The 19840-nt window shown below is 29.1% G+C and overlaps 1 protein-coding gene across 1 annotated transcript in view; it reads left to right on the top strand.

The window, feature by feature from the left end:
- Positions 1-1151: 1151 nt before the first annotated feature.
- Positions 1152-19840, top strand: part of LOC107453766 (LHFPL tetraspan subfamily member 3 protein) — an 87256-nt gene continuing 68567 nt past the window's right edge. Inside the window, exon 1 of the mRNA XM_016070710.5 lies at positions 1152-1707. Within this exon, the coding sequence (XP_015926196.1) occupies positions 1290-1707 (418 nt within the window). The 5' untranslated portion in view covers positions 1152-1289. The remainder of the gene's footprint in view (positions 1708-19840) is intronic.

Genomic DNA, 19840 nt, shown 5'->3' with positions numbered 1-19840 from the left:
ATTCTGCGTTGGATTCAACGTAATCGACTTTCATAATTAGCGCAGTTATTAATGATTTTAAGTATTATATATTTTTCACCAAGATGTTATGCGAAATTTGAAGATGTAATAGTTTACAAAACTTTCTTTTCTTTTCATAAATTGGTTCTATTAATTTGGAAATTCGGAAAAACAGCGTATTTGAATTACACAGTTGCAGCGAATTAGCTCAAAACTTGGCTGTCGTAACGTGGACTTTGTTTTCCCACGTATGTACTTATGAGAACAAAATCAACCAAACACTTTTGGTTTTTAGCTGAACGTTAAATGATACTTGACCGCTTTATCTATACCTTAAGGCAACTTTATTGCCCAGAAACCATTAGATCAATATTTTTTAAATTTCGAATTTTGGTAAAAATGACAGATTACTATGCTGCGAAAATTTTCAAAAAATAAAATTTAATTTCTTTTTAAATTAACATCCTAAATTGTGTACATGCAACTAGAGAAGAAGGAGAGTGATTATGTTCAACCATGTGATTTAATTGGATAGCTGTCAGCGACGTCACGCTTGTGTGTCAAACCTGATTGGCTTCTGAATCGACAAATGCCACGATTTACCAACGATGACGTCATTTGCTGATAACCACTTGTAGCTATTTGTATCTATTAATCCACGACATTTAATCGTCACATTTTCTTATTTTCAAATCTTATAAATTCAAGTTTGATCAAAATATTCGAAAAATTTCAGTGCTTAAATTATATACCAAAAATAAACTTGCCTCGAGTAATTTATTTTAAAAGCGACAATCAATAAATAGCTCAAAATAAAAAAAAAGTAATTTTAAAATAATTTGTTTTATATTTGTATTAATAATAAAAATACCCTAAATATACTAGTGCTATTAAAGGAAGAAAAAAAAGCTTATTACAATTATATATTCTTGATAATGGCGCATAAAAAAATTTAAAGATCAGACAATAAAATCATCCCTTTCCGTAACAAATTTACTTCCGTCATTTTCTATTTTGATATTAATAAATCGTCGCAGAAAAACCAAAACAATCCTTCTAACATCCCTTACCCAGAAAAACTCGCCAAACCGCGAAACCGAAACTAAACAACAACATAACCCGCTCCAGTGAGATAGAAAATGTAACTTGGCGAGAAACACTCTTTCACCCATTGAAATCCTCACCTGTTGGAATCGCATCTGCCTTCACAAATCAGAAGTAGCTTTGTTCTTGTTCGACAGGTACATTAGTTTCCTTGATCTGAGGCATCGCAGAACAGAACAGGAATCATGACGGTTGATCCCAAATATGAATACGCTTCGGAATCCAGCATGCATCATGCAAATTACATGAAAAACTCCAAAGCAATTGGCGTACTTTGGGGGGTATTCACCATTTGTTTTGCTATAATTGTAGTGGTGGTTTTTATACAGCCGCATTGGTTGGGAGATACGCAGGAAAGCCGGGGTACCGGTCACTTTGGACTTTGGCAAGCATGCCGGATGGTACAGGATGGTCAAGATGTGATTTGCGAAGGTAAATTAACTGATTTTAATTCCATCCCGACACCTGCCTTCAGAGCAGCTACAGTTTTTATTGGATTGTCCGTGGTCATCGTGCTCCTGTGCATTTGTTGTATGGTGCTGTTTTTCGTGTTCCATTCTTCTACGGTGTTCCATATTTGCGGCTGGATGCAAGTGTTTTGTGGTAAGTTTTTATTATGCTTTTAATCTTCCTACACAATAAATAACAAAGTATGAATATTTAGTTTAAGTTCTTCATTACTTATTACAATTTTATCTAGTAATTTCTTAAACTTTCACAATTGTCAGTGTCTTTTTTGAATCGTGGCTTGCTTTCTCTCTTGAATGTCAGATTGCTATTAGACATTTCGAAATAATCAAAAATAGTCAATTTTATTTCTTTTATATTTCGAGGCGCCTTTCGAAGATATCCAAAGCTTCTCAGGATGCTATAACATCACTTTGGAAACAGTTGATTTTCTAAATGATATTTTTCAAAAAAACGTAATATTGATTCTTTAGAGTTGTTGATATTTCTGGAAAAAATCTCTATAACATTCATAAACTGAATTTCAATAGTTACGCGTCGTTTTTCAAACGTATATTGTTTGTAAACAAATTGATAGTTCCGAATCCTATGGTATGAACTGTAACTCAGTAAACTATGTTAACCTGGTGAATGTGCAGGGATCAATTGCCATTACTTAATCATCGCATTACAAATTTTAAATTTTCAGGAATTATATACAATCATTTAATTTAAAATTAATATACCACTGTGGTTACCAGCTTGCTAGCTAAGTAAAGGCGGCCTGTCTGCAGTGTTCACCATATCACCAGAACCTTTGTGGAATTGTGGAATTTTAACCTCCACGACCCTCCTGGCCAATAACGGGCTGTTGCAGGAAAGTTTTATTTTAAAAACAACCCACTAGATGCTAACAAAAGTTTTAAAAAAGACGTTCTGGCAAAGGAAAAAAAGAATTTTTAGTGCTTTAAGAATTATATTTGCTATTATTCCTTTACATAAAAGTACACTGTAATACGAAACTTACGTTTCAAAAGTTCATTAGAAGGGCATACAAATCATTAGAAAGGCAATTAGCTCAGAATTGTTTCTCACTTTATAGGATAAGAATTTATGTTATTGATTTTTCTTTAGACAATTCTATTTATAAATTAATCTAATGTTACAATTTTGATTTTATTCAATTAGTGAACTCTAAAATAAACCAGAAAGAAACATTGCTAAATATAACAACAAAGCAAAATATTTTAATTACATAAAAAATTGTGGAACATTTCTGAAGTCTTTAAATCTAAATAGATAAATTTGTTAATAAGATGAGTACTCTTAAATAAAACAAACTGATAAAATGTGAATGTGAATTGAGTTTTTTTCTTATCCTTAAAACTGCAATTTTTTCCTTACAATTATGGTTAATTATATATTTTAGTATAAGTATTTAAATGGTCATATATATTGATATATTTTAATAGGTTTATACATTAATTTAATGTTTCGAATGCATATGTAAAAAATATCACATACATTCTGATTTCACGGGCTCTCAAGATATATTTATGACATGTTTCGATTCTTTCAGCTCATTTTTTAAAATTTTATGCTTTAAAAAGTAATAGAAATTATTTTTTATTTTTTACTTGGATAGTTGCGTCGGAAAAATTCTTATTTGATTCAAATCGCTTAGTAAGTTTAATTTAAATGAATAGAAGTTCATATAATATTTGATTCATGTTGTACGTTTGACATGTGAGTACAAATGAATTTGCTAAAAGAAATACAAAAAATGTTGGAATTAAGGAAATGCTAATGAGCAAATTTTTTGAAGCCTTAAAAAACACTGCTTTCATTAAGTTTAGATGCATGAGTTTAATAAATTTTGTGGATTTTTACTCATTTCTTAGTAAAATGACTCCCAACATTTGCTAGTTTTAAATTGCTCTATATTTAATCATAAGTCTACAGAACTGTAAATTAATATAATAGAGTTATTAAATGATTCTATAATTCAGTTTGTTTAGAATTATTTTAATTATATCTTATATTATTTACGATTTACTAATTTAAAGTAATGTCAAATTTTGAATCAGTTAACGAAAATTTTATTTTTAAATTAATGTAAAATCAATGTTTTCTTGTGTTTTGAACTTTAATAATATAAGATATAATTGAAATGATTCTATTTTATTGCATCTTGTAAAAATATCAAAGCCACAAATTTTTTGGACTTTAATTTACATACATCAATACAGAGTATCCCACTTATGGGAAGCCATCTTGATTCTGTGCCTTAATTGGATGCAAAGAATACCAATACGAATCGAACGTTGCAAAAATTCATATCCAAACAAATATTTACTCCATTGTTACTGATGGTGGTCAACTTATCTTGGCCTCTTCCTTATGTCGCCAAAGGATACGAATTATGAAAATATACCAGAAACCCATTCATAGCGAGAAATAATGTCCCAAGCCAGATGTTACAGCAGGATAATGCCTCATTTCATGTCACAAAAATTTCCCAGTGGTGATTTTAGGATAACAGGGTGCTTGTCATGAATGACCTGTTCTTTCCCTTAACTTCAATCCCCAAGACAACAGAAGGGGCAATTCTTAATAGGGCTGTATGTATCAATGAGGGGCATCAGTTTCAGACTGAGGCGGAATCAAAAACTATCATCGTTGAAACGTGGCATAATATTTATGCTGCTGTCATCCAGGTAGTGGTAAATGGTAAGCAACATCGAGTACTTCATTACTTATTTAAATGTCGCGGGAATTTTGGCTATATTCAGAATGTCGATGGGACACTTTTTTGGCTCATTTGATTTTTTTTCCTGTTCAGGTGGAGCAAGGAGTGAGTTACTCCTTGTAAATATGTATTTGGATATGAACTTTCATAATGCACATGCTTGATTCACATTGGCACATACGTATATGCATAGCAAAACATCAAGGTGCCTTTATTTAAGTGGTACACACTGTATTATGCTCGAAAAAAATAAAAGTATACAGGAGTATGAGGAGTCTTACGAAAAGAAATTATTATCTCTAGTTTTTCTTAAAATTCATTCCTGATTTTAAAAGTTTCTGCAAATTAAATTAATTTACGTCATGACAGTTTTAGTGACAGTTATTGGATATAATTGTTAGGAATTAACAGATAAATAAAAGTAAAGATAATTTTTTATTATAATTAATTACACATTTTTAAATGCAAAACCTTATCAGCGAGTGTATAACACAAAACAATTAATTAGAATGACTAGAATGAATCTTAATTTTAGAATTACATATTGAAGCAAAATCAATAAAGTATGAATAATTTTTATTAACTCGATGACAGAATTTACGGAGACACTATCTACATAAATCTAAATTTGACTACGACCTCATCGCAGCCCGAAAAAGATGATTAATGTAAAACTTCAGCTTAATCTAACATCTATGTAGCAAAGTTTGCAAATATCAGGTCCATAAAAATCATACGGAAAGACTTTTTATTTAAATTTAAGTTAAATTTTATACAAAGATACTAAAAAATGGAATAAATCCCAACATACAGTGAAGCATGTAATCAAGTCACAGAAAAACTATCTTTGCGGAGTTTTTTTCTCTACTATTTTATTAGAATTGAGTTTAGACAGTTAGACAGCACCTCTTACAAGAGCGAAAATCTCAGCACGGATCAATTTAATAGTCCAACGTAACAAACAAACTGCGCAGTGGAGGTTAATAAGAAAGATGTCACTTCGCTCCGGCTACTAAGCTGCACAGTGGTGGGAAATACGAAAGATGTAATTACATTTGGATTACCAAAGAATCAAATCTCTTGTTCATTGTAACCCGTGCAGAGGCCTTCTCTCTTCTTGGAGGTATTGGCTTAGAAATGTTTTAAAAAGGAGTTTTTTTAGTAATTTTCTTTCATTTATTTGCTTGCTTTTTTTAAAAAAAAAAAACTAGGATTAAAAATAATCTGTAGATGCTGTATTAATCAGCAAAGTCCGTTACCGGGTTTATTAGTAATGCATCATATAAAGATTCTATAATACTGTATAAGGAAAAAAAGTTTTGAAAACTTTTGTTTAAAAGTTTCTGTTAATTAAAATAATTTATGCAATGACTGTTATTGGTTTAGTGACAGGATTTAATTGTATGAGAATAATCGTTAAGTATAAGCAAATATATTTTTTTTATCATAATTTATTACGTATTTTCTAATTCCTAAATCTTAATACCAAGCTTTTTTCATAAAAAAAACTTAGAACAGAAAAAAGAAACTGTTCATAGAATTATGTATTGAAGCAAAGCCAATAACATATGCGTGGTTTTTTATTTATAATTAATATATTATCCAATAATAAACCACAAAGAAATATGTTTTAATCAATAACAAATATTAATTAACAATCAATTAATTAATAATATTTTATATTTGTTATTATCCAATAATAATAACGATAAAATATTAATGAATTTGGAACATTCATAAAATTAGAATTATTTTCTAATCAAGGGAAATGAACTATTTTAGTTTAGATATCATTACTTTAAAAAAAAATGACACCTAACAACGAGTAAAAATACAAAATGTTTCAACTACATTAATGGTTGATCAATTCTTACATCATTTACACGTTCTCACCAAGGATTTAAATGGTTACGGTTAAGTAGAGCTGAAAGAAATATGCACACACTACTGAAAAAAAAAGTATAGGTTTAATAATCATTAACGCGGGCTACATTTATCTTCAAGGTTCATTGTGTAGATATTTGGTATGACATTAATTGAATCTTAAATAATATTGCAGAATTCCTTTTTTTTAAATAAATTAATTTTATCAGATTTGATTTAATATTTAACTGGTCATTTGTTGGTAGATGGAACTAAACTCTTTGTATCTTAATATTATAATGAATATGCTAATGTAGGAATAATTTTTAAATATAAAAAGAATAGCTTGAAATTTGAAAATGTCTTAGATATTTTGTCTTCTCTAGCGACAAAGGTTGAAATTATTTTAATACTTCTGCTACTTTATGCTGAAATGCCCCCGACTCATATTTAAGGTGGTTTGAGTAATTTAATGGCTGCCTGACAGATTTTAAATTATTACATAGATTTACTTTTACAATTTAGACATCTACAATATTGCGGTCATCTGTTGAAATAAATAAAATCGAAATTAAAGTACTTCCTCACAGGCAACAGTTAAACGAAGAAAAAAAAAATTTGGTTCATGTATTGTTTTGAAATTAATTAAGGTGTTGGATTAGACGAGGGGTTGAAGAATTAGAATATTTAAATACAGTTGAATTGTAATTACCTTTAAAGTTCTGCTTTGAACAAGATAATTTTGAAAGGTGCTTAGCCAAGACAAAATTTTTGATGGTTTTCCATTGATGGACCAACATAATCTTGATGGTAACCATCATTAATTCCATCATGAACCATTATGTTTTTGATTGTAACCAACACAAGTAACCATCAACCAATGCAGGAATTCGGACTCTTATGATAGTACAACATAAGAATGTCAAATAGTTTTGAAGGTTTGTTCATGTTAAACCATCTGAAATTTTCCTTCATTATTTCTTAGAAATCAAATGTTGGAACTATCATTAACAACCATCATCCCATTGTAGCAATTCGGACTAATTTCTGATAGTCCAACATAAGGAGCACCAAATTGTTTTGATGGTATATTCCTGATAACTAACAAGAATTCCCATTAAACCATTAGTTGGAACAATCATGGACCAACACGGATTGTTGGTGCACGAGAGTCAAACTTCTTTTGATGGTTAACCATCATAGTATTAAAGTAGCATTTTCCATCATGGAATGATGGAAGTTTGTTGGCATATCAAAAACCATGGACTCATTATGGAGAATGTTGGACGATGGTGATCATCAAATGATGTCGAACCATCATGAATCTCACTAAAATCAACAAAAACCAACAAAATGTTTTGATGGGACAGTCAACAATTTTGACTTGGGTAAGTTGAATGCCAAAGGAGGTTAATTCAAAATAATTTATAAGTTACAACGCATTTTTCTGTATTGTTTTCAACTGGCTAAACTTTTTTTCTTCAAATTAATATCATGCATTATCTATATCTATAATTTATGCATAAAAAATGTAAGAACTTACATCCATTATTCTACTTACAGATACTTTTAGTTGTTTAATTGAAAGTACTCTTCTATTTTTGAGTGTTGTTTTTATGTGATATGAATGTCTTATTCAAAGATAAAGTTATCTCCATTAGGAATGTCAAATGAATGATAGATCGAAGGGCGGTGGCTTTTTAAAAGTAAAAATCCCCGCAGAGAAAGAATGTTGAACCTTAAAAAAGTTCTTGAAAGAGAATTATTAATTTTGAATAGAAAAATAAGTTATGAATTTAGAGGGTGTGAAGTTTCGCCTTATTTTTTTCCTATCTCAAAAATAAATATGATTGATATTTATTTTTTTTAATTTCCTTTCATTCTTGCAATCTTTGATGGAAATATACTTTTGATATGTTGGTTTAGCTTTCTCAGAGTGCAGCTTAGACGACAAGATTTAAAATTGACTTCTCTAAAATTGTATTCAAATTATAATTGATAATTTGAATACAATTTTATTTCCTTGTCATTTGACATATATTTTTGTATAATTGAGCACAAAACACCTTGAGAGTTCTTTAGATATTTTTGCAATTTAATTTTAGATATTCAAGGTGAACTACAATTACGTAGAAATACACTGTAAAAAATTCAGGATCAAGTCATGGTATTAATTTCCGACATTTTTGGGGATCATCATCCGTAAAATCCATTTTTACAATAAAATCTATATTTACCGTTATATATTATAATGTAATGTTTACAGTAATATTTATTTAATTAGAGGAATACAGTAATTTTAACGTCAATTATTAAAAAAACTGATATACTGTAAATCTGATATACCACTAAAATTATGGTACATCTGATATACCGTAAATCTGATAGCCTGATCTGATAACCTGACTAATCTGATATACCATAAAAATTATGGTATATAAGATTATTTGCTCAGCAACATGTATGTTCTAGTAAAAATTGAATTTACAGTAAAAAGTACTAGCACTCTAAGTCCCGGTACTTTTTTACCATAATTTGATCCGTAATTTTTCTACAGTGTACTGACATCTGTATGTGATATATACTATTTATGTAGGTAATGCCATTTAAATAAACAGGGATTGATTTAAAAATTATTGTACCGCGGAATGGGATTTTTTGGGGAACCCCTAGTTACATGCGTAAAATAAAAAATTCATTAATTTATTGTACAGTGACAATTAGTATGAAAAATTATTTCAATAAAACTTTTCATTACAATACTTCAATCTCTAATTGGAGGGCCGGGATAGCTTGGTCGGTAGGGCGCTGGGCCCATATCCAAGAGGTCGTGGGTTCGATCCTCGCCGGCCGAAGACTCCCCGTGTAGTAAATGGTGACTGCTGCACGTTAAATCTGTCGAGTCTCAAAGTCCTCTATGTTCCCACAACAAATCAATACCTCTGGGGGTACTGATCCAGGAGTTTCCTTGTCTTCTGGATTGGTTCAAAATTACAAGGCTACGGAGTTGAACGTAAGTAGTCGTAAACCCATGAAATTGGGTCGGCTGTTCAACGACGGTTATAAAATAAAAATAAAAAATCTCTAATTGGGCTTTGGAGTTCTTTGCATTATACAAATACAGAAAGATAATTTGCTTCAAAATTTTTTTTAATTTTATTACCGTCATTGAACAATCGACTCGATTTTGAGTCCACTACTCCCAATGTTCAATTCTGTAGCCATGTAATTTTGAACCCAACCCAGAAGACAAGGGAACTTCTGGATCAAGTATTGGGAGAAATTTGCCTTCATAGTAGACTTTTAGAGGGGACTAACTTGCATTTGCTTTACATGGCGAGGAAAACCACACAAACCTCCCTCGGTTAACCTGACGGCAAGGGGACTCTAATCCGCAACTCATCCTACCACTGAGAATATTTACGTCACCACTATGGTTGATGAGAGCCAGGTGAGCAATTCACATCGAAAAGTTACCACTGGGTTTCGAACCCGGGTTACCTCATTGCGAGGCAAGTGTTCGCTCTTGCTCCACCACTGTTTAAAAATTAGAAATAAATACTGAAATAAATATTTATACTTTTAAAGCAAATGGCACAGTAGTGCACAAAATAAATCAAATCTGATAATTTGAAATTATTCGAGCAAGAATGGATTTCTTTTGAGAACTTAATTCCAAAATCTTGAAATTATTGTAAACCTCACAAAAAAAATATTAGTTAACTTGAATAGGAGGTTTTTCTTTTACCTGTTGATAACTTTATAAGGCAAACCACAAGTTGGAAGGCTATTAGAAGTTACTTAAATACATGAGATTTTGACCATCTGTGGAAATTTTATAATAGCTGTTCCTGAATATTTTTCTTACATGTAAAATATATTTTATCGTCAAGAAGTTTTTATGTCCTGTTTCATAAAAAAAATCTCTTTTTAGATTATTAATTTAAAAAATATTTTTTAAAATAAAAATTTCTGATTTCTCATTGTTGAAACTTATCTTATAATAATCGAATTAGCATTTAAAACTATTAATCAAAAATTGTGGAGCATCATTGTGGTCGGATATGCTTTTGATACATTCTTATTGCTATTTTATAATTTTTTAAAGTTTTAAGACTTGGAATTTAGTTTTTTTTAACATTAAAAAAAACGTGTTAATAATATAAACGCGTTATTAACACGACACCATAATGGGATGAAAACAATAAATCGTGAATAATAATCATTTTTAAACAAAGCTATGAGTTAGTATTGAACATATTATCGAAAGGATGGCATAATATTAAGAAAGCAACTTCTTTATTACATCCGCTGTATTAAACGAACACTGAGAAATAAAAACTATGATCAAAACTGTTGGAATATGTCAAATTTTACCGTGTTTCTGGTTCTATGGGAATACTAAAATCTCTGTTCCTTTTACTCAAGTGCTTTGGTAATGATTTTGAAAAAATAATAAAACATGGTTTTAAAATTTGTTTACTATTTTTGTTACATTTAGAAATTATTTTTTTTAAATCAGAATTATTATTTTTTTAATCAGAAACGTCATTACCATACAGTGTGGTAATTTTACCGGAATGTTTTCTTCGTAAATATGTAAGTTATACTTGTCAAAGGAAAAATTCTATTTGCTTCAAAAGTACTTTAGGTTAAAAAAATAAATGAATAGAAAAGTCGACGTGTTTCAAGCCCTCAAAAATATGTGCTAGTTAAGCTCCACCGGAGCATCGAATATTAAAAAAGTCAGAAATTTAAAATTCCATTTCTCAGGAACTATTCGACCGATTTCATTCAAATTTTGTATTGGGCCTCGTAAAATTACATTCTTTAATTTGTATTCTAAGAATTTGCATACCTTGCAATTAAAACACTTTCTCAACTATTATTAAATAAAATAATTATTGCAAACTATTTTTTTGCTTGGAATCATCTTTAAATCGACTAATTTTTAAATTTTTTGTAAAAAATTTTCTATTTGCTTTAAATGTTCTCGAGGCAAAATACGCAAAAAGTAAAACTAACATTAAGGAGAGTAAAATTAACATTAAGTAATAAAACTAACAAAAAGTAAAATTAACATTAATTTCATCAGAGAAAGCACAATTTTGTGTCTGATTTCGTAACTTAAAATATCGTCTACATTAATTAATTTCCATATTTGAGGTCAACCCTTTGTACCATTAAAATTATATCTTATTTTATTTGTACGTAGAAATATGATCATTAGATCAAAAATTATTCAGAGTGTTTCGTTTACTTTTTTCTGCTCACAGTACATTCTTTTATGTAACTATTGCCATCCAATTAAAAAATTCTTTTTATTGAAATTCCGTGAAGCGAATCAGTCATCACGCAATGAGCTTAATTTGATGGACATGTGAGCTAAAAGGGTTGACGCGGAGAGCCAATTATGCGTTTAAAGATCTCTTGTCTTCTTAGGCAAACGCATTGTTTCCTTATTGATTGTTTCGAATGAAAGATTCTGATGCACTCGAAACTGTCATTTTACAACTCTGAGACCCCGAGGGTTTGAAGTTTTGTTATCATTAACGGATAAAGGGGTTATTTTATTTGCTCTAATGTTTTTGTTTTCTGCAAACTATCCTTGTTTAAGTTCCTTTCTCCTTTACGAGTGAAATTGTTTTTAATGACAATACAGTTTCACGAAAAACAGTGTTAGAGTGTTATTTTAAAGAAGATGCGTTTGTATAAACACGAATTACACTGAGGGGTTCTTTTTTAATTTTATTTTCTACTGCATGGGTTTTTAGACAAATATTCGATACCTTCTTATTGCTTCTTATTGCAAACCTGCAATCGGTTTCTACCTCCAAGATTCAGTTCTTTTCCTGACATTTTTCGTTCTTTTTTTGTTGAATTGTACAAATTTAAAAGCGTTATATTTAAGAGGGGGTCGCATAAATGTTGTGACAAACTTCTAGAGGAGTTAGAGCTCATCAAAATCAAAATTGCATAGTAACCCATGTCAGGAAACGTCGCCATACGCCGCTTCTCTGTGATGAACTGTTTCTCCATGTGCCTCTGAACAGTTCATGATAGAGAAACACTTTCAGCAGCGTAGAACAACATTTCCAGGCATGAGTTCCTATGAAATTTTAACACTGATTACATGCTCTAACTCCCCTAGAAATTCGTCTCGACATTTACCAGAGAGCCATTGTTGCTCAGGAAATTGCTAGTATCCTAATGAGGTACCCGGATTCGAATCTCAAAGGTGGCTGGTCAATACGAACTCCACACCCGGCTCGCACTGACTACATTACTGACGAAAAATATCCTCAGTGGTAGACGGATCATGGGGTAGAGTCCTATTGCTGTCAGGCTAAGCGTGGGAGGCTTTCGTCGTTTTCCTCTCCATGCAACGCAAATGCGAGTAAGTTCAATCAAAAAGTCCTCCAAGAAAGCAAACTTCTCCCAATACGTAATCCAACAGTTCTCTTGTCTTCTGTATTAAGTTCAAAATTACAATGCTACGAAGTTGAACATTGGTAATTGTATAATCAAAATTGAGTCGCCTGTTCTACGATGGTTATGAAAAAAAATTATTTTTGCAACCCCTGTTACATATAACGTTTTTAAATTTGTACATTTCTGTGAAATATAGTTTAAAATCTCATTTTTAAAAAAAGCTGTATTTTTGGGGGCAAAACCAATTTCACCTCTGAAATTCTCTCACCCAAATTAGTTAAGATCAAGTATTTGTATAAAAATGCAACAAAAAATTTTCCCCATTGTTATTTTCAAATATTTTCCTGGTCTAACTGCTTTAAATCCAGATATATTGCCCAATTGTGTTATTAGATCTGGAAACAAAGTAATACATTCCATAGAAAATAATAACAATAACATTTGAATACCAAACTAATTATCGAAGTTTTCTATCAAAAAGGCAATCTAAGTGCCTGCCACGTAAACTTTCCAAAAAACAAATAAATAAATAAAAGCGATTTTCTAAGCACGATCAGCTTGGTCATAGGGTGAGTTTTTATCTAAACCTATTTTGTTTATAGACTTTCAGAAAGTTTATGGCCTTATGAAATTGGTCTAGTTAGATTAGACCACTTAGGAACTAGAAGTAAACAACTACACGAGCTTGGTAAATCGAAGGAAGGTCGAAGGAAGTTTAAATTTAAACCACATTCAAAAAAATATTTTTAATTTACTGGAGTCATTAATAAACAACCCTTTTGCTATTGAATATTGAGAGTGCAAATATGATATTAAACATATCAACATAAAGAAAATTATATTATTATCAATAGATGTTTAAAAAATAATTAAAAAACTAAACTACGTGAAAAGTTAAGGAATAGAGGGGTAGCTTCGGATATAGGTGACACAGGTTCAAGTCCCTGGAATGGCTAGTTTATCTATATGACTCGTATCAACCGCATCGCTAACATACATGGTGGAAAAATATTCGGATGTAACTACCATATTGTATAGTAATGACATTCTTGGTAAAAAAGCAAAAGAGAAGAACTTAAGTTCTGATTAATGAAATTGAAATACACAGCATTTAAACCACTCATTTTGTAAATTTTCCGTTCATACGGTAACGGTTTACCGGAAATTCTGGTTTACAAAATTATACTTATTATTACAACAGATATAGTAAAAAATGCACAGCTAAAAAGTAAATTCAACGGAATAAGTGGTTTTAGGCCATGGTCTAAGGTATCATGATAAAATTGCAAAATTTCATCACATTTTCCATATTTTATTTCATATTATGAAACCATATTTTATTTTCAACCTTTCCAAAATCATTACCAAAGCGCTTCGGGAAAAATTACTGAGCTTTTTGATTTTCTCATAGAGCCAAAAACACTTTAACCATATTCTGGTAGTTTTGGCCATTTTTCAGTGTTGTTAGCATAATGTTATATGCTTTGAGTGAATGTGAGCTACAGTCCCGTTGTCAGTAAACAAACAGTGGAAAAGATTCGTTATTTTTTCGCTTTTTTAAATCCAAATTGCGTTTATTATTGCTAACTTGTCTAGGGACTTTCCTCGTCTTCTCAGTTCAACGCAAAATTACGAGTTTATGTGCGTTGAACATCGAGAAATGGACCAATTATTCTATAATGAAGATTCAGAATAAGTGCTCTATTTTTGATGCTTTTCTTACGAAATTGAAATTACTGTAATATGTTTCTGTTGTACATCACCAGTATTATCAAAATAATTGTTATTAAATTTAGTAATTATTGATGTTAATGGATCAATAACGTCTGAGAATCTGTGTATCTAACGTCAGAAAAAGTCAATAGAATTTGTGAATTTTCAAATTTTCATCTGAAAAATTTATCAAATGTATTGTAACTATGAAATTTTAGTTCAAACTGTTAAAAATTACTATCTACTTTAGACACTTACAGAATTTAACAATTATAGAAATTAGATGTTTATTTGAGTATGTTAGCTTACCAGCTGAATGTTGAAATTTAAAATGCAATTTTTTTTTTATTAATTCTTTATCTTGAACTTTAAACTGAAAGATGTGATGAGTATTATTAGTTTTTCAGGGTATTTTTAATTTTAATAAAACTATTTTCATGCTTCATTTTTCACAAAATATTTCTATTGAGAACCGACAATGATTGTCGTTTAGTTCATAAAATCATAGATTTCAACTACATAGCCCTTTAAAATGCACGAGGAAATAATATTTTTGATATTTCTATTTTTCTGAAATGTTTAACGATGAATAATGTATTTTAATGAACATAGCATTTGTTAAACGAGAATATTCATTGAAATAAAATTTATTTAACTCTTCGATTGATTTTTCTATTTAAATTAATGATTGAATTGTAAATTTGATTTTTCCAAATATTTAGTACAATTTGCAAAATCTCAATCCTTTTCCTTAGTTCAAATTTGAATCAATTAAAAAAATTTTAAAAATAAGTTTAAAAAATATTTGTTTAAACCAAACCATTTGATGAAAGAAAGAGATTTAATTCTGCGCAATTAATTTTTTTTATTTATTTGCTTTAATATTAAGAAAATAAATATATTCCTATAATAGTAAAGTTTAAACTATATAATGAATGATATTTCGTAATCTTCTAAGTAAATCCTTAAAAAAACTAAAAAATACTAAAAATTTAAAAAGTTTTTTTTGTTTACTCTTTACCATCAGAATGAATTTTAAAATATCCATGCAATAAAAGCAATTTCTTTAAAACTTGTTTCTCTGAGTATATAATTTTTTTAAAAAAAAAATACTAAACGTTTTTAGAATAAAAAAATGTAAAAGCTGAGTTATAATTATGAAAAATTACTGTATAATAACCGCAGATCCTAAGAAAATAATTACAAAACCACTAATTTTTGTTTTGTGCAAATTATTTTTACCTAGAGCAACATAAGATTAAAGTTCATAAGTAATTTAGAGAAATTATATTTGAATATAAAAACTGCTTTTAAAAAAACTTTAAAGCATTTTACTCCTATTAAATTAATATATTTTTCGCTTCTTTTGTTTCTTCTCTTCATCAACAGGCAAGGAAAGTAAACCATAATTCTCATCAATGCAAGTTCGTAATGTCTAAAAGGAGGTCAAGAAATTAGCATTTAATTTCATAATGCTTGTCGCGAAATACTTTAATTTACGAGTTGTTATTTCTTGCCTGCTCCCAGGAATGTTGTCTTTCTTGGAGAAGATAATTCTAATATGAACCAGTTTTAAATTTTATTGTTTCATTTGCACGTGTCTCGAAAATTTTATTTAACGCGAGACTTTTTAATGATAAAAAATTCCATCTTTTTTTTTTTTTTTTTTTAATTATTCACATTAATGCCTTCAATGCTCTCAGAAAAAAAAGAATTTATTTTAATATGGTGTAAGCATTTGAAATGTTATATTCACTCTTCCATTTTATAGTTAGCAAGGTTTTATGAGCAATAAATGTATTAAGTAATTTAGTTTAAATACTGCTTCATTTAAATTGATTAAATCGCTTCGTTCTGAATCTCAAAAATAAATTTCTGCAATTAAGTAAAATATTTAAAAAAAAAATACTTTAAAAATTACTTAAAATCCTCAAATTTTAAAAAAAGTTTACTTAATTTACTATCCGTATTTTATGAGTTTCGAAACGCATCATTACATTTGTGATTTATACTTCGCAGTATCGCATATTTAAATAATGAAACATTAACGGTTATTACTGTTTAATAAATCTTATGAACCAGAAAGTAATAAAATTTGTTTTTATAAAAAAATATTCAAATGCAAAACAAACAAAAAAAATCATAAATAAATTTAAAAAAAATTTTATTCAAATATTTTTATCTGAAACTCGGAACAAAAAAACTAAAATAAGACATATTTATTGACAGCTTACTAAAACTGTATGGATTGCAATATATCCTTAATATTTGTAATAAATATTTGTAAGCAGGACTGTCTGAATTCTAAATTTCTTGGAGCCACGGACAATTTTAGGAGAATGAAAGAAGAATACCTGATCATCTTTTTGCTTTTATAAAACTACATAACGACAATTAATATTTGTAATTTAATATTATATTAAAATTATCGCATAATTTTAATGCAGAATTATACAAGCTAAAATCACATAACTTACATGCATATTTATTCATCACACATTCTATCCCTTTACCTTTTTCATTTAACCAAACATTCAATTACTCACTTGTACTTTAACTTCCATTTTAATCCATTTGGCTTATATCCTTGCAAGCTGTAAGCTAATTCTCCCATATTGATATCTTTCAGTTTTATGCTTTGAATGAATTTTCAAGGTGTCAACAAACGGAAATATCAGTTAGAAAAATCTCCAGTAAAATTTTATTCTACAGTTTTCTTAAGTTTGGTTATAAAAGTGGCATGTTTTATCTTTGAGATGATTATGGAAAAGGATTACAACTTAGATGTAACTGTATGAGTTTCAATTATTGATGAAAATATAACAGATATATATATTTGATATTTTTAAAATCCTATTTATGAATTTAAAAAGCTAACACACGCAAAGATGACTTTTTAAAAAATTCTTCTGCGTGAATTTCTAAAACTTGAAACTCCCAAATCAATATAATTTTCTATGTTCATGTGATAAAAAAATAAAAAGATTGAATTTTTAATGCTTTGAAATAATTTTCGATTAACTTTTTGGCTTTTGTGACGCCAGCATTCCTACTCTAACATATAAATATAACTTTAGGCATTTGAAGACAGAAACGAACGCTGAACAAAATTCTAAAGTTCTAAGTTTTTTTCCAAACTTTTTATTTAAAGACAAGATTACTTAAGTGTGATTCTTCAAAAAGTGCAACAATCAAGAGGGGTAAAACATGGCCACTGTTCTGAACAATTTATTTTATTTCTAATATGTATGAATAATATTAATATTAGTATAAATAATAAAGTTTTAATTGACTATCTCAAAACCCAATTTAGTTTACATAGCATGTTTTATAGTGTCGTATATACAGGGTAATTATAAAATAACAAATAAAAATGACAAATAAATAAAAATATAATTTGAAAATTTACAAAGAAAGCATTTTTTGCTTTTAAAATTTTTGACATCTCCGTCTTTATATGTCTCACATAGCCATAATTTTTTTTCTCTGCTTTCAAAGGTTTTTAGAGGTCACGAAAAAGGAAGACACTTCGCAAAAACTGTCACAATAGCCTAGACCAAGTGTCAGAACTAAAAATATCACTCTAACTCTATTTTAGTTTTTTTAATGCAAAGATTAAGTTTCGTTAAAACAATTGGGTGATGTCATTTGCAAATTTTAAGATGTTTTTACAGTAACTGTAATTGTGAGAGCTGCGCAATCATTTTCGACACCATTCTTGAGCGCATCATGCCTATATGTAGAAAAGTTTCTCCGGTTCTTTCTAACGGTATGCTCTCCAGAGGGTCTTATGCCAGCTAAAGTTATTTTATAATCTCCTTGTTGATGACATTAGCTTTAGCTTATTTTAAATGACGCCTTCTCGAGATACCACTATTTACCTCAATTTGAATTTATAACACTATGCTTAGAATCAGTGAATTATTTCTCCGCTGCTCGTCGAATTATTTTATTTAAATATTTTTACTCTTTGTAACAATTATGCGTTAACCCCACAATTTTTTAGATTTGTTTCTACTGGAGATTGTTTTACTAAGAAAGAAGAAAACAACTTATTTTTAGATAAAAATCGGTTTTGTAATTGTTACGCAAATCGGCAGAATGCACATTAAAAAGTATCTAATTATCCGGATCAAATTACGGTAAAAAGTACCACTTAGAGAGCCGGTATTTTTTACCGTAAAACCCATTTTCACCGGAACATGTTACTGAACAAAAAGTCTAATACAACTTAATTTTTATAGTAATAATTACCATAAAATCATGGAATAGTTCTAATTATATTAATACTAATGCAAAAATTAAAAGTATAAAATTTTATTTTAAAAATGGATTTTATGGTAAAATAAGTTTTATGCATAATACACCCAAAGTACTAGTACTTTATACCGTAATTTGATTCAAATTTTTTCACAGGGTAGAGGGAATAAGCAATGGTATATTAAAATATACCATTACTTATTCCTTCTATACTATTTATACCATAAATATACCATTGCTTACTCCCTCTATACTATTTATACCATAAATGTACCATTGCTTATTCCCTCTACACTATTTATACCTTAAATATACCATTGCTTATTCCCTCTACACTATTTATACCATAAATATACCATTTATTATTCCCCCTACACTATTTGTACCTTAAATATACCATTGCTTATTTCCCCTACACTATTTGTACCTTAAATATACCATTGCTTATTCCCCCTACACTATTTATACCTTAGATATACCATTGCTTATTCCCCCTACACTATTTATACCATAAATATACCATTGCTTATTCCCTCTACATATTTTGAGAAGGCGTTATTTAAAAATAACGCCTTCTCAAAATATCGTTTTTTTAATATTTTTTTATTTTATACTCCATCAGTTTTAATCGAAGATTTTTAGGAAAAAACACTTCCCTTAAAACCTAATTTTTTCACCAATATTTCCAACAAAATTCTCCCTCTATTGTTTTTTTTATATTAATCAAAACGTTTTACTTCTCAAGTTAAAAATAAAAGGATCGAAAAATTTTTTCCCCTTTAAAAAAGAAAAAAACATAATTTTTTAGATAAATAATTTGCAGAATCACTGGAAAATTAGATGTCGTTTGATTTCAAATCAAATCAGTATCAAAAAAATTATTCTCAATAATTTGTTTTCTGAAAATTATTATAGCAATCTATTCTGTTAGACCTATATGTATGCTTCTTTAAAAAAATGAAGAAAAAAACTAATAACTAAATAATTTCAAAATCCTAACTTTATTAGTTTTTAAATTGAAAAATAAATTCATTAAATAGTTCTAGATTCTTTTGAATAATTATTAAAAGAAACGCCTCCCCCCATATTAAGAATAAATTACCTTATCTTTATGTTACAATCTTATCACGATATCGTATTTATCGTTTCACATTGGATTTGAATCCTTGCTCGCATGTCAAGGGTGAGGGGAATTACTACCCAGTTTCAACTTTTTAAACAAGAGGTGATTATATTCTATAATGTTCGAACATGATATTGAGCTGTTAGAGC

This window comes from Parasteatoda tepidariorum, chromosome 2 (genome assembly GCF_982258835.1).
Source record: "Parasteatoda tepidariorum strain Cologne lab strain chromosome 2, Ptep-v5.0, whole genome shotgun sequence".
NCBI classification, from domain to species: domain Eukaryota; kingdom Metazoa; phylum Arthropoda; class Arachnida; order Araneae; family Theridiidae; genus Parasteatoda; species Parasteatoda tepidariorum.
This window is presented reverse-complemented; position numbering and strand designations above follow the sequence as displayed.